The sequence below is a fragment of the Budorcas taxicolor genome, chromosome 8, assembly GCF_023091745.1.
Source record: "Budorcas taxicolor isolate Tak-1 chromosome 8, Takin1.1, whole genome shotgun sequence".
Classification (NCBI taxonomy): Eukaryota; Metazoa; Chordata; class Mammalia; order Artiodactyla; family Bovidae; genus Budorcas; species Budorcas taxicolor.
This window is the reverse complement of record NC_068917.1, coordinates 92,725,460-92,740,057: the sequence shown is the minus strand read 5'-3', so window position 1 is coordinate 92,740,057 and position 14,598 is coordinate 92,725,460. Positions and strand designations below refer to the sequence as shown.

General features: G+C 43.7%; 1 protein-coding gene across 1 annotated transcript in view; it reads right to left on the bottom strand.

Annotated features, from left to right (window-relative positions):
• FBXW12 (F-box and WD repeat domain containing 12) overlaps window positions 1-14,598 on the bottom strand; it is a 36,247-nt gene that overhangs the window by 9,915 nt on the left and 11,734 nt on the right. The window contains exon 5 of the mRNA XM_052645182.1: window positions 13,546-13,755. Within this exon, the coding sequence (XP_052501142.1) occupies window positions 13,546-13,755 (210 nt within the window). The remainder of the gene's footprint in view (window positions 1-13,545; window positions 13,756-14,598) is intronic.

Below are 14,598 nucleotides of genomic sequence, written 5' to 3'. Positions count from 1 at the left end.
TCACTGAGAAAGCAAGAGAGTTCCACAAAAACATCTACTTCTGCTTAACTGACTATGCCAAAGTCTTTGTGTGGATCACAGCAAACTGGAAAATTCTGAAACAAATGGGAATACCAGACCACCTGACCTACCTCCTGAGAAATCTGGATGCAGGTCAAAAAGTAACAGAACTGGACATGGAACAATAGACTGGTTCCAAATAGAAAAAGGAGTACATCAAGGCTGTATATACTGTCACCCTTCTTATTTAACTTATATTCAGAGTACATCACGAGAAACGCTAGGCTGGATGACGCAGAAGCTGGAATCAAGACTGCTGGGAGAAATATCAATAACTTCAGATATGCAAATGACACCAACCTTACGGCAGAAAGTGAAAAGAACTAAAGAGCCTTTTGATGAAAGTGAAAGAAGACAGTTAAAAAGCTGGTTTAAAATTCAACATTCAGAAAACTAAGATCATGGCATCCGGTCCCATCACTTCATGGCAGATAGATGGGGAAACAATGGAAATAGTGAGAGACTTTATTTGGGGGGGGGCTCCAAAATCACTGCAGATGGTGACTGCAGCCATGAAATTAAAAGGTGCTTGCTCCTTGGAAGAAAAGTTATGACCAACCTAGACATCATGCTAAAAAGCAGACATTACTTTGCCAACAAAGGTCCGTCTAGTCAAAGCTATGGTTTTCCCAGTAGTCATGTATGGCTGTGAGAGTTGGACTATAAGGAAAGCTGAACGCTGAAGAATTGATGCTTTTGAACTGTGGTACTGGAGAAGACACTTGAGAGTCCCCTGGACATAAAGGGATACAACCAGTCCATCTTAAAGGAAATCAGTCCTGAATATTCACTGGAAGGACTGATGCTGAAGCTGAAACTCCAATTCTATGGCTACATGATGTGAAGAACTGACTCACTGAAAAAGACCCTGATGCTGGAAAAGACTGAAGGCGGGAAAAGGGGATGACAGAGGATGAGATGGTTGGATGGCATCACTGACTTGATGAACATGAGTTTGAATAAGCTCCAGGAGTTGGTGATGGACAGGGGAGCCTGGCATGCTGCAGTCCATGGGGTCGCAAAGAGTTGGACACGACTGAGCGACTGAACTGAACTGAGGAGTGTTCAAATCCTTTGCGTAATGTAAAAGCTGCGTTGTGTCCTTTTTCCTGAGTGGTACCAGTTCTTTATATATTCTGGACACAGTCCTGTGTCATGTTTAAACATGGGAAATACATTATTCCAGTCTGAAGTTTGCCTTTTATTTTTCTTAACAACGTCTTCTAAAGAGTAAAAGTTCTGAACTTGATGAAATCAAATTTTTTTTTTATTACACAGCTAATCCTTTGTGAGTCCTAAGAAATGTTACCTTGGAAAATTTTCTACTAATCTACTCCCCCCAAAACCAGTTAGAATTAATAGGTGGAACTTCCCTGGTGAGCCAGTGGTTAAGACTCTGCACTGCTAGTGCAAGGGGCACAGGTTGAATCCCTGGTTGGGGAAGGTCCCACAAGTCGCACAGTGCAGGCAAAAAATAATAAAAATATTTTTTCTTTTTTACCAAAGAATTAATAGGTAAATTTAGAAAGGCTGTTGGATACAGGTAACTACACAAAAGTCAAATGCACTTCTATGTATATTTATACAGAAATCATTTCTATGTATGCTACATAGTGATACATGGCAACTTCTTTATAAATACAAAACCATACATTCTCCTATTACTCTTGGTCTGCACCCTACCCACTTACATAGCCTCAGGACAGAAGAGTCTGGAGTCAACAATGGTTTAGTGGATGGGGGAGCTTATGTCTGAAGCAAGGCCCTTAAGTGACATTCTACCATATGCAGCAGGGAGCAGGCAGGACATAGCAGCAGTCTTCACTAGCGAGGGGGCAGTTGTTGTTGTTCAGTCGCTCAGTTGTGTCCAACTCTTTACGACTCCCTGGACTGCAGTATGCCAGGCTTCCCTATCCTTCACCATCTCTGGAGTTTGCTCAAACTCACGTCCATTGAATCAATGATGCAATCCAACGATCTTGTCCTCTGTCATCCCCTTCTCCTAATGCCTTCAATCTTTCCCGGCATCGGAGTCTTTTCTAATGAGTCAGTTCTTTGCATCAGGTGGCCAAAGTATTAGAGCTTCAGTTTCAGCATCAGTCCTTCTAATGATTATTCAAGATTAATGTCCTTTAGGACTGACTGGTTTGATCCCCTTGCAGCCCAAGGGACTCTCAAGAGTCTTTTCCAACACCACTGTTCAAAAACATCAATCTCTGGAGTTCAGCCTTTATGGTCCAACTCTCACATGGCATGACTACTGGAAAAAACCTTACCTTTGACTACACAGACCACTGTTGGCAAAGTAATGTCTCTGCTTTTTAATATGCTTTCTAGGTTGGTCACAGCTTTTCTTCCAAGGAGCAAATGTCTCTTAATTTCGTGGCTACAGTCACCATCTGCAGTGATTTTGGAGCCCAAGAAACTAAATTCTCTCACTGTTTCCCCATCTATTTGCCATGAAGTGATGGGACTGGATGCCATGATCTTAGTTTTTTGAATGTTGAGTTTTAGGCCAGCTTTTTCACTCTCCTCTTTCACTTTCATCAAGCTCTTTAGTTCCTCTTTGCTTTCTGCCATAACGGTGGTGTCATCTGCATATCTGAGGTTACTAATATTTCTCCCAGCAATCTTGATTCCAGCTTTTGCTTCATCTAGCTCAGCATTTCGCATGATGTACTCTGCATTTAAGTTAAATAAGCAGGGTGACAAAATACAGCCTTGATGTACTTCTTTTCCCATTTGGAACCAGTCTGTTGTTCCATGCCCAATTCTAACTGTTGCTTCTTGACCTGGATCCAGATTTTCTCAGAGGCAGGTCAAGTGGTTTGGTATTCCCATCTCTTGAAGAATTTTCCATAGTTTTATTGTGATCTACACAGTCAAAGGCTTTAGCATAGTCAATGAAGCAGAAGTATGTTTTTCTGCAATTCTCTTTTTCTATGATCCAGCATATGTTGGCAATTTGATGTCTGGTTCCTGTCTTTTCTAAATCCAGCTTGAACATCTGGAAATTCTTGGTTCACGTACTGCTGAAACCTAGGTTGGAGAATTTTGAGCATTACTTTGCTAGCATGTGAGATGAGTGCAACTGTGGGGATAGTCTGAACATTCTTTGACATTGCCCTTCTTTGGGATTGGAATGAAAACTGATCTTTTCCAGTCCTGTGGCCACTGCTGAATTTTCCATATTTGCTGGCATATGACTGCAGTTCTTTAACAGTATCAGCTTTTAGGATTTTAAATAGCTCAGCTGGAACTCCACCACGTCCACTAGCTTTGTTCATAGTAATGCTGCCTAAGGCCCACTTGACTTCACACTCCAAGATGCCTAGATCTAGATGAGTGACCAGACCATCATGGTTATCTGGATCATTAGGATCTTTTTTATATAGTTCTTCTGTGTATTCTTGCCACCTCTTCTTAGTATCTTCTGCTTCTGTTAGGTCCCCACCATTTCTGTCCTTTATTGAGTCCATCTTTGCATGAAATGTTCCTTTGGTATCTCTAATTTTCTTGAAGAGATCTCTAGTCTTTCCCATTCTATTGTTTTCCTCTATTTCTTTGCAATGTTCACAGAGGAAGGCTTTCTTATCTCTCCTTGCTATTGTTTGAAACTCTGAATTCAGACGGGTATGTCTTCCCTTTTCTCCTCTGCCTTTTGCTTTTGTTCTTTTCTCAGCTATTTGTAAGACCTCCTCAGACAACCATTGTGCCTTTCTGCATTTCTTTTTCTTGGGGATGGTGTTGATCGGTGCTTCCTGTACAATGTTACAAACCTCTGTCCATAGTTCTTCAGACACTCTCTCTGCTCTAATCCTTTGAATCTATTTGTCACTTCCCACTGTATAATCGTAAGGGATTTGATTTAAAGTGTAAGTGTTAGTCTCTCAGTCATGTCAGACTCTTTGCGACCCCATGGACTGTAGCCTGCCAGACTCCTCTCTCCATGGGGTTCTCCAGGCAAGAATACTAGAGTGAATTGCTATTTCCTACTCCAGGGGATCTTCCTGACCCAGAGATCGAACTCACATCTCCCACATGAAGGCAGACTCTTTACTGTCTGAGCCACCAGGTAAGCCCAGGATTGCCTTTATTCAGACTTAATAACAGTTTACTCATTTCCCTGCTTTCCAGCCCTCTTGCATCCCACTTCTTGCTCTTTCCTTCCCCTTTCTTTTTTTCTCCTGGCTGAAGATTGTGCTTTCCCAGGAAGGGCTTTATTATCAGCCCATGTGCTCTCTGCTCAGGAGGCTCATGCTTCATTCAAGCCTGTTTCTGTCCCTCGATACTCCTGTAACTCCTCCTGTCTGTGGTCCAGTTTATGGTCAGAGTTATGGAATTGATTTAGATCATACTCTTATGCCTAGTGGTTTTCCCTACTTCCTTCAATTTAAGTCTGAGTTTTACAATTAGGAGTTCATAATCTGAGCCACAGTCAGCTCCTGGTCTTGTTTTTGCTGACTATATAGAGCTTCTCCATCTTCAGCTGCAAAGAATATAATCAATCTGATTTTGGTATAGACCATCTGGTGACGTCCATATATAGGAGGGAGACCAATTACAGAGGTAACTGACATCAGGCTGGCTTGTCAGTTACCAGGGAAACCAGCAGAGGAGCCTGTCCCTCCTCACATATGGATGTGAGAGTTGGACTGTGAAGAAAGCTGAGTGCCAAAGAATTGATGCTTTTGAACTGTGGTGCTGGAGAAGACTCTTGCAAGTCCCTTGGACTGCAAGAAGGTCAAACCAGTCCATTCTGAAGAAGACCAGTCCTGGGTGCTCATTGGAAGGACTGGTGTGAGGCTGAAACTCCAATACTTTGGCCACTTCATGTGAAGAGTTGACTCATTGGAAAAGACTCTGATGCTGGGAGGGATTGGGGGCAGGAAGAAAAGGGGACGACAGAGGATGAGATGGCTAGATGGCATCACAACTCAATGCACATGAGTTTGAGTGAACTCCAGGAGTTGGTGATAGACAGGGAGGCCTGGCGTGCTGCAATTCATGGGGTCGCAAAGAGTCCAACACGGCTGAGCGACTGCACTGAACTGATGCCATATTCATGGCTTAGAAGACTGAATACTAAGGTGTCAGTTGTTCCCAAATCAATGTACAGATTCAAAGTAACCAAAAACTAAGGAAGCAGTATTACAGAAATTGATGAGCTCACTGGAAAAGTTTTATGGAAATTTTATGGAAATTGATGAGCTTACTGGGAAAATTTTATGAAAAATAGATATATTTTCAAAGAAAGGAAATGTGGGAGGTCATGACTTAACTAAAATCTGTGGGAAACAAGACCCCATGTGACTGTCATCAGGACAGACATACAGATCAGTGGAGACTGACCCACAGGTTTGACATAGAACATCCATAACACATTTGGTCAGTTGATATTTTGACAAAACGAAGGTGATAATGTAATTTGACGAAAAGTATGGTCTTTCCTGTAAGTTTTGGATGACCACTTGTAAGTAAAAATGAACCCTGATGCTGACCCTGCACACAAATGTAATTTAACTTGAAATGAGCCACTGACCTAACAACTTCCAAATAACCCGTGGAATGTATAAAAAGTCACACAAAGCTGAGTCAAGGTGTCAGGGTACTGGGTTCTCATTTGAGCGCCCATTCAGGTCACTGTGGCTGCAGGACTGAGGTTTCCCTGCCCACTGCCTGGCAGCAGAGACCATCCCCATTCCAGGCCCACCAACAACCTGGCAGCCAGCACAGGAGGCCCCCATGCCCTCACCCGCTGTGTCTCTAACTTCCTCTTCTGTGACCCGCCAGAGAAAATGCTCTGCCGTTACAGCACCCACGGAACTACAGTGGGCCCACCCAGATCATCTCTCTTTAACCAGGTAACAGAAATGTCTCATCATACAGATGGCTAACAAACACAAGAAAAGATGCTCAACATCACTCATTATCAGAGAAATGCACATCAAAACCACAATGAGGTACCATTTCATGCCAGTCAGAATGGCTGCGATCCAAAAGTCTACAAGCAATAAATGCTGGAGAGGGTGGGAGAAAAGAAAATCCTCTTACACTGTTGGTGGGAATGCAAACTAGCACAGCTACTATGGAGAACAGTGTGGAGATTCCTTAAAAAACTGGAAATAGAACTGCCTTATGACCCAGCAATCCCACTGCTGGGCATACATACCGAGGAAACCAGAATTGAAAGAGACAGGTGTACCCCAGTGTTTATCGCAGCACTGTTTATAATAGCCAGGACATGGAAGCAACCTAGATGTCCATCAGCAGATGAATGGATAAGAAAGCTGTGGTACGTATACACAATGGAGTATTTTGCAGCCATTAAAAAGAATACATTTGAATCAGTTCTAATGAGGTGGATGAAACTGGAGCCGATTATACAGAGTGAAGTAAGCCAGAAAGAAAAATACCAATACAGTATACTAACGCATATATATGGAATTTAGAAAGATGGCAATGATGACCCTGTATGCAAGACAGCCAAAGAGACACAGATGTATAGAACAGCCTTTTGGACTCTGTGGGAGAGGGAGAGGGTGGGATGATTTGGGAGAATGGCATTGAAACACGTATAATATCATATGTGAAATGAATCGCCAGTCCAGGTTTGATGCATGATACTGGATGCTCGGGGCTGGTGCACTGGGATGACCCAGAGGGATGGTATGGGGAGGGAGGAGGGAGGGGGGTTCAGGATGGGGAATACATGTACACCTGTGGTGGATTCATGGATGTATGGCAAAACCAATACAATATTGCAAAGTAATTAACCTCCAATTAAAATAAATTTATATAAAAAAGAAATGTCTCATGATGCATGTAGCTTTGACCATTTCTCCTTGAAATCCTACACATTATTTTTCAATATATATTTTAGACCATATTCTAAAATGCATTCAAAATTAGTCCTGGGATTTTCCTGGTGGTCTAGTAGTTAAGATTCTGTACTCCTAATGCAGGGGGCACAGGTTTGATCCCTGGTCGGGGAACTAAGATCCCGAAAGCCACACCAAAAAAATGAGGCCAAAAAAAATAGTCTTGCTGTATCTTCCCAGGAGGCTTACCTAATTACTATTCTGATGTAAGACCCCTAAGATCCAGGAAAGACTTTCACCTCCAGTCTTCTCGTCTAACATTATTAGCTGTATCAGCTTGCTTCTGGTAACATCTCTAATACCTATCATTTTCCCATCATTTTAATTCCAACCCTTCCTTAAGTGTTCTGTCTTATAGGAGTCTTATATTAGATTCCTTTGGCTGCAGTAATAAGACAGGGTGGCTTATAAAAACAAAAAATGCATTCTCTCACAGTTCTGGAGGGCAGAGCCCCCAAATCAAGATGCCAGCAGGGCTCTGCTTCCTCTGAAGGAAGACCAGAGCCAGTCACTCCTCCCTACTCCCTCAAGCCATTTCCAGAGCTGACTCCTAGAAGCCCACCCTGCTCTCCCAGGGAGGTCTGATAATGAAACCAATGAATCTTTTCACATCCCCTCAGAGCATGTGTGGCATCATGAGTTTTGATAATGAGAACTAAAAATGCTGCCTGCCATATCTGTAAACAAAGGATGTTGCGGCCGTTAAGCCAGCACATTACCACCACTCCCAGTGGTGAGCTCTGAGGGGACTCGGGATGTGAAAACACAGGATAGTGGCCTCAGACAGTGAAGGTTCATAAAATTAAAGTGTAAGTTGCTCAGTCATGTCCGACTCTTTGCGACCCCGTGGACTATACCGTCCATGGAATTCTCCAGGCTAGAACACTGGAGTGGGTAGCCCTTCCCTTCTCCAGGGGATCTTCCCAACCCAGGGATTGAACCCAGGTCTCCCACATTGCAGGCAGATTCTTTACCAGCTGAGCCACAAGGGAAGCCCACATCAAAGGAAGGTACATATCAAAGGAACAATTCAGTAAGCCCAGACTGTTGCATTTCCCCATACATAGAAGAGTGTTAAATTCCTTCAGATATCATATCTGGTTTTCTCTAATTAACAGTAATCTTTTGATGTTTCAACCACCTGGTCATTTGTTGCAAAAAATTCCTATATATCCTGGGTCCCCACCTTTGCCTCTTCGGAACAGTTTTCTTAAGATCATCTGAAAGTCTGCTGAATAAAACAAAACTCTCAGCTTCTAGGTTGTGCTTTTTTTTTTTCCAGTTGACAATAACCAAGCCAAACTTTGGGTCGGGTTGATCCTGCCCCTAGAGGGAAACCACAAGACACACTGATCTTCCTCTTATGATTTAGAAGCTATTTGCTGTATACTATTTTGGGAGTTAGGTGAGAGATAACTGTTTGCAAACTGCCTTACAAAGTATATGACTAATTCCCATCACTTCATGGGAAATAGATGGGGAAACAGTGGAAACAGTGTCAGACTTTATTTTTTGGGGCTCCAAAATCACTGCAGATGGTGATTGCAGCCATGAAATTAAAAGACACTGACTCCTTGGAAGGAAAGTTATGACCAACCTAGATAGTATATTCAAAAGCAGAGATATTACTTTGCCGACTAAGGTCCGCCTAGTCAAGGCTATGGTTTTTCCAGTGGTCGTGTATAGATGTGAGAGTTGGACTGTGAAGAAAGCTGAGCGCCAAAGAATTGATGCTTTTGAACTGTGGTGTTGGGGAAGACTCTTGAGAGTCCCATGGACTGCAAAGAGATCCAACCAGTCCATTCTAAAGGAGATCAGTCCTGGGATTTCTTTGGAAGGAATGATGCTAAAGCTGAAACTCCAGTACCTTGGCCACCTCATGCGAAGAGTTGACTCACTGGAAAAGACTCTGATGCTGGGAGGGATTGGGGGCAGGAGGAAAAGGGGACGACAGAAGCTGGATGGCATCACTGACTCAATGGATTTGAGTTTGAGTGAACTCCGGGAGTTGGTGATGGGCAGGGAGGCCTGGCGTGCTGCAATTCATGCGGTCGCAAAGAGTAGGACACGACTGAGCGACTGAACTGAACTGAATCTCGGACAGTTCAAGGAGCTTAGTAGACCTAGTTCCTCATAACCTTCTCCTAACCTAAATGGTGAAGTCATTCATTTTATTTCTACATATAAAATCCACAAGGCATTGTTGCTGCTGCTTTATACAGGATATTCGTTTAGATTTCCTAAGACTTACCATCGTTCTTGCTCAACAATCTTTCCTGCTTCTTCTGAAAATTCACCTGTGATCATTCTCCCACTGCCTGAAGCACTCTCATTACTATTACACTTAAGGTAGTTCCCCTCACTGCTGTTAAATAGATCTATCTTAGTCTTCAATTATCTCAGTTCACTCTGATGGGTCTATGTGCAAATTTATTTTTATTTACCTTACTCGGGGTTTGCAGGACCTTCTTGACCTTCATGGATTAATGTCCTCAGTCTATTTTGGAAAAATATCTACCATCTTGTCACACATTTCTTATGCTCCCACCCCACCCCCCCACCTTGATAGGGAAAGAGTAAAGAGACAAAGTAGGTCATAAAATAGTTAATTCCCACTAGGGGATTGTAAGTTTTACAAATTGGGGAGACCCCTGCGAGTTAATGATCACTCAAGAAAGCAAATTTGGTTAACCTCGAAAGCAAGCTGGCTTGCTTAGCGACAGAAGCATGAGTCATGCCCCCAAACTGCAAACCAGTGGTGGCATGAGTCCACATCCTGCCCAGGGAGCTCAGTCAGCTGATGATCCCCAGGACATGCTCTCCGCATACATGAAAACAGTAACCTGTGGACCTGGTTGGACCATGTAGGGACAAGAAAACTCCCCTGCTCAACATGGAGGAGGAACTGATGATGGAAGGGTGACATCTATTCAACAAAGACAAAGAAGATCTCCTCCTCCTCACTTTTCCTTTGATTATAAAACTGTAGCCCACTGAGTTCTCAGGACACAGTGCTCTCTCGCCCATTTGCTTGTAAGCCTCACAAGCACCCTATTCTAATAAATCACTTATCTATCACTTCACCCTTCGCTGGATTCTTTCTGCGTGGAGACATAAAAGATCAGGGCTCTTTGGAGCCCCATGAAATGACACCCTGACTCACCTACTCCTAAGATATCAAATAAACAAATACTAAAGTTTTTCATGGGGCCTTTAATGGCCTTGCTACTCCAAGTGTGGTCTGTGACCTGACGGCATCAATATTCTCAAGAAGCTCCTAAAAAACTCAGAATCTCAGGTATTCCCAGGGACCCACTCAATCAGAATCTTCATTTAAACGAGTCCACAGGCAAATAACATCCCATTCAAGTCTGAGAAGCACTGGGCTCTGTCTCTCAGCCTCTCTTCCATATTCACCACTCCTGATATCCCCACTGCATTCTACAGAACTATTTTTATCTTCCAGTTCACTAGTTCTTCTATAATCTTAGCTTCTTAATTGATGTATGTAACACACACAAAAAACTGCACAAAGCATAAACATTAGAGCTCTGTAAATCATTACGAAGTAAATACTCATATCACCACCTGTGGCTTCCATATCTTGGTTATTGTAAACAGTGTGGCAGTGAACATTAGGATACATGTATTCTTTTGGATAATGGTTTTCTCCAGGTGTATGCCCAAGAGTGGAATTGCTCGATCATATTTTAAGTTGTATTTTTAAGTTTTTTAAGGAATCTCCATACTGTTCTCCATAGTGGTTGTGCCAATTTACATTCCCACCAATACTGTAGGAGGGTTCCTTTTCCTCCACACCCTCTCCAGCATTCATTGTTTGTAGATTTTTTGATGATGACTATTGTGACTGGTTTGAGATGATCTCTCGCTGTACTTTTGATTTCTATTTCTCTGATAATTACTGATACTGAGTACCTTATCATGTGCTTTTTGGCCTTTAGAATGTCGTCTTTGGAGAAATGTCTATTTAGGTCTTCTGCTCATTTTTTGATTGTTATATATATATATATATTGTTTATATATATATGAGAGAGACAGACAGAGAGCAAGCTCCATGAGCTGTTTGCATATTTGGGGGATTATTCTCCCATTCTGTGGGCTGTCTGTTCATTCTGTTGATAATTTCCTTTGTTGTGCAGAAGCTTTTAAGTTTAATTAGTCCCATTTGTTTATTGTTGTTTTTATTTTCATTACTCTAGAAGGTGAATCCAAAAGGATCTTGCTGAGATTTCTGTCAGAGCGTTCTGCCTATGTTTTCCTCTTAAGAATTTTGTAGGGTCTGGCCTTACATTTAGGTCTTTGATTCATTTTCAGTTTTTTTTTGTGTATGGTATCAGGGAGTGTTCTAATTTCATTATTTTACATGTAGCTGTCTAGGTTTCCCAACACCACTTACTGAAGAGACAGTCTTTTTTCCACTGTATATTCTTGCCTCCTTTGTCATAGATGAACTGACCACTGGCGCATGGGTTTATCGCTGGGCTTTCTATTTTCCATTAATCTACAGTCCTGTTTCTGTGCAAGTCCCATACTATTTTGATTACTGTTGCTTTGCAGTATAGTCTGAAGTCAGGGAATCTGATTCCTCCAGCTCCCTTTTTCTTTTTCAAGATTACTTTGACTATTCCAAGGTCTTCTGTGTTTCTATATAAATTAAAAATTTTTTGCTCTGGTTTTGTGAAAAAGTAGTAGTTTGATAAGGATTGCACCAAATCTGTAGATTGCCTTGGGTAGGTCATATTATTTTATCTCTACTTATCTCTGAAAGTAAAAGTCGCTCAGTCATGTCCCACTCTTTGCGACCCCATGCACTATCCAGTCCATGGAATTCTCTAGGCCAGAATGCTGGAGTGGGTAGCCTTTCCCTTCTCCGGGGGATCTTCCCAACCCAGGGATTGAACCCAGGTCTCCCGCATTGCAGGTGGATTCTTTACCAGCTGAGCCACAAAGGAAGCCCATCATTGGTAGTTTGGTAAGGACTGCACTGAATCTGTAGATTGCCTTGGTAGGTCATGTTATCTTATCACTACTTATCTCTAAGTGAAGTGAAGTTGCTCAGTGTCCGACTCTTTGCGACCCCATGGACTGTAGCCTACCAGGCTCCTCTGTCCATGGGATTTTCCAGGCAATAGTACTGGAGTGGATTGCCATTTCCTTCTCTAGTAGATCTTCCCGACTTAGGGATCGAACTCAGGTCTCCCACATTGTAGACAGATGCTTTATAGTCTGAGCCACCAGGAAGTCCTATTTATCTCCAAGGGAGTGCTAAACATTGTACTTGAAAAGAGAGGCATGGGGAGTCTTCTCTTTCTTTAGAAAGGATTTTCATTTACTACCACCAGGTAACTGGGCAGCTGCAGCCATTGCAGGGACTGTTTATTTTCAGACCCTCCCCCACAACTCTCAGGTTCCAACATTCGATAACACATCCAATGTAAGAGGATTCACAGGGCTCCAACCCTTCATGGCCCTGCACTCCAACCTTTATCTACTTGGCTGTCTCCCTGCTTAGCTCCTTGGCCTTGGAGTAAACATCTCCAGAACAAAAGCAGCCCCAGTGTTAGGCTCAGCACTTTGCTTTCTGCCATCTTCTGAATTTTGGCCTAGAAACTGTTTGCTATTTTTAGCTCTCTGATTTGATATATATTCTAACTTTCCTAACTGTCCTTCACCGACAATGAAGTGTGAATCATGTGGTCTCTCATTCCCCGGAGAGAACTACAGTGGCTTCCTCTTCCTCTCTACAATATATTCTCAAATTGCTCTGGAGGTATTAATTACATTTATTCCAAAGTCTCCTTTAAACAACTACAGAGTTATTTATATGAAATATGTTTCATCAGGTCTTACTGTTTTTGTTCATGAGCTTAGTTCCTTTACAGAATTAGTCCTGTTTACATAAGAAACTGTTCCTGGGGGTGTCCTCATCTTGGTATTTGGGAGGCCAGCTTGTCCACACTCTCCAAGACCTCCTTCCCTCCAGGAGGAGGATACTGCTGCCAGGCGAGAGCCACATCCTCAACCTGCCAACTTACACCCACTTTCACCCTTTCTCTCTGGTCAAATGCTCCCTCGCAATACTCAAGAATCACCTCCAAACCAAATGTCCTGGCAACAGAAGGCCTTCATCATCTCAGGCAAATGCTTGCATTCTGTTGAACATGCCTCACTTTTCCTTTGATTTGGGCCCTTACTGAGACTTGAAAGGGGGAGAGAAGGGTGAGAATGCAGTAGTGAGAAGTAACCAGAAGGGAAAGAAAGACTATGAGCAGGACCAGGAGACAGGAAAGCAGGGGCATGTGGACAAGAAAGCACCAGCAGCCCAGGGGGCTGGACCTCACTGGGAGAGGGTGAGAGGCTGCAGAGACAGGTCCAGGGAGCAGGCTGCAGCACGTTAGAACTGAAGGGGCATGTGGAGTCTGCCCTCCACACGGCAGGCAAGGAGGTGCAGGGGGGACTCAGCAGAATAACTTGGTCTGCCACATGGAGGGCCTGGCTTGAGGTGCCACCTGACACAGTGGTCTGGTGCCAGGCCCACAGATGCTGGAAAACAGGAGAGGCTCCTAGGAGCCAGGTTACTCACCAGCAAGAGGGGACCCTCTGGAATGTCACAGGCCTCCAATGTGGATGAATACATGGGCAGCAAGAAGGCGGCTTGCTCACACCCATTCTCTGCTTCCCATACTTTGATCAGTCCCCGCTCGTCCACAGTGACAACCAGTTGCAGTCGAGGGTAGGTCACCAGATTCACCAGAGCAGCAGACTGTACAGGGCTCGACCAGAGCTCCATGCCCTGCCCGACAACAAAATGAATGTAACAGCTCACACAGGGCTCATTATTTCCTCAACACTTATCGGTTTCATTCATTCAGCCATCACCCAGGGCACACTGGGGACATGCAGGATGAGGGGTGTGATCCCCATCCTCACAGGATGCACAGCACGATATGGGATACAACACAAAAGCAATGTTCCCCTGGACTTCCCTAGTGGCCCAGTGGTTAAGAATCTGCCTGCCAATGCAGAGGAGATGGGTTTGATTCCTGGTCCAGGAAGATTCCACATGCCGTAGGGAAACTAAGCTCACGTGCCCCAACTTCTGAAGCCTGTGCACCCTTAGAGCCTGCCTGGCAACAAGAGAAGATCATGCAGCAATGAAGACCCAGCACAGCCATAAACTAAATAAATAATATATTTATTAAAAAAAAAAAAAAAGTAATGTTCCACACAAAGGACACATTTGTCCTAGAGGAGAGCAGTGGCTGAGCGTGGATGCGGCGAGTGCCTGTGGCTAGAGCCATGGCCAGGAGGACTGAAGGTGGGGTCTGGGGTGCACACTGGGATGTCTGAAGCACTACCAGTGGTCAACTATGGCTTAACTGAGGAAGGCTGGGCAGGGAGGCAGGACCAACACCACCCTCCACCCTGCCCTGGACTGGAGCTGTACTCAGGACCTGAGTTCCAGAGGGCTGCATACAGAGAACTTCCACACAGAGCATCCCACCTCGTCCCCAGGAAGCCCAAGTTTACAGATAAACTAATTTAGGCTCATGGATGCAAACAGTTTCTGTTGAATAACTGCAGCTGCCCTGCTCGGGACACGCCATTCCCACTGGGGTGCCCAGTGGTGCTACCA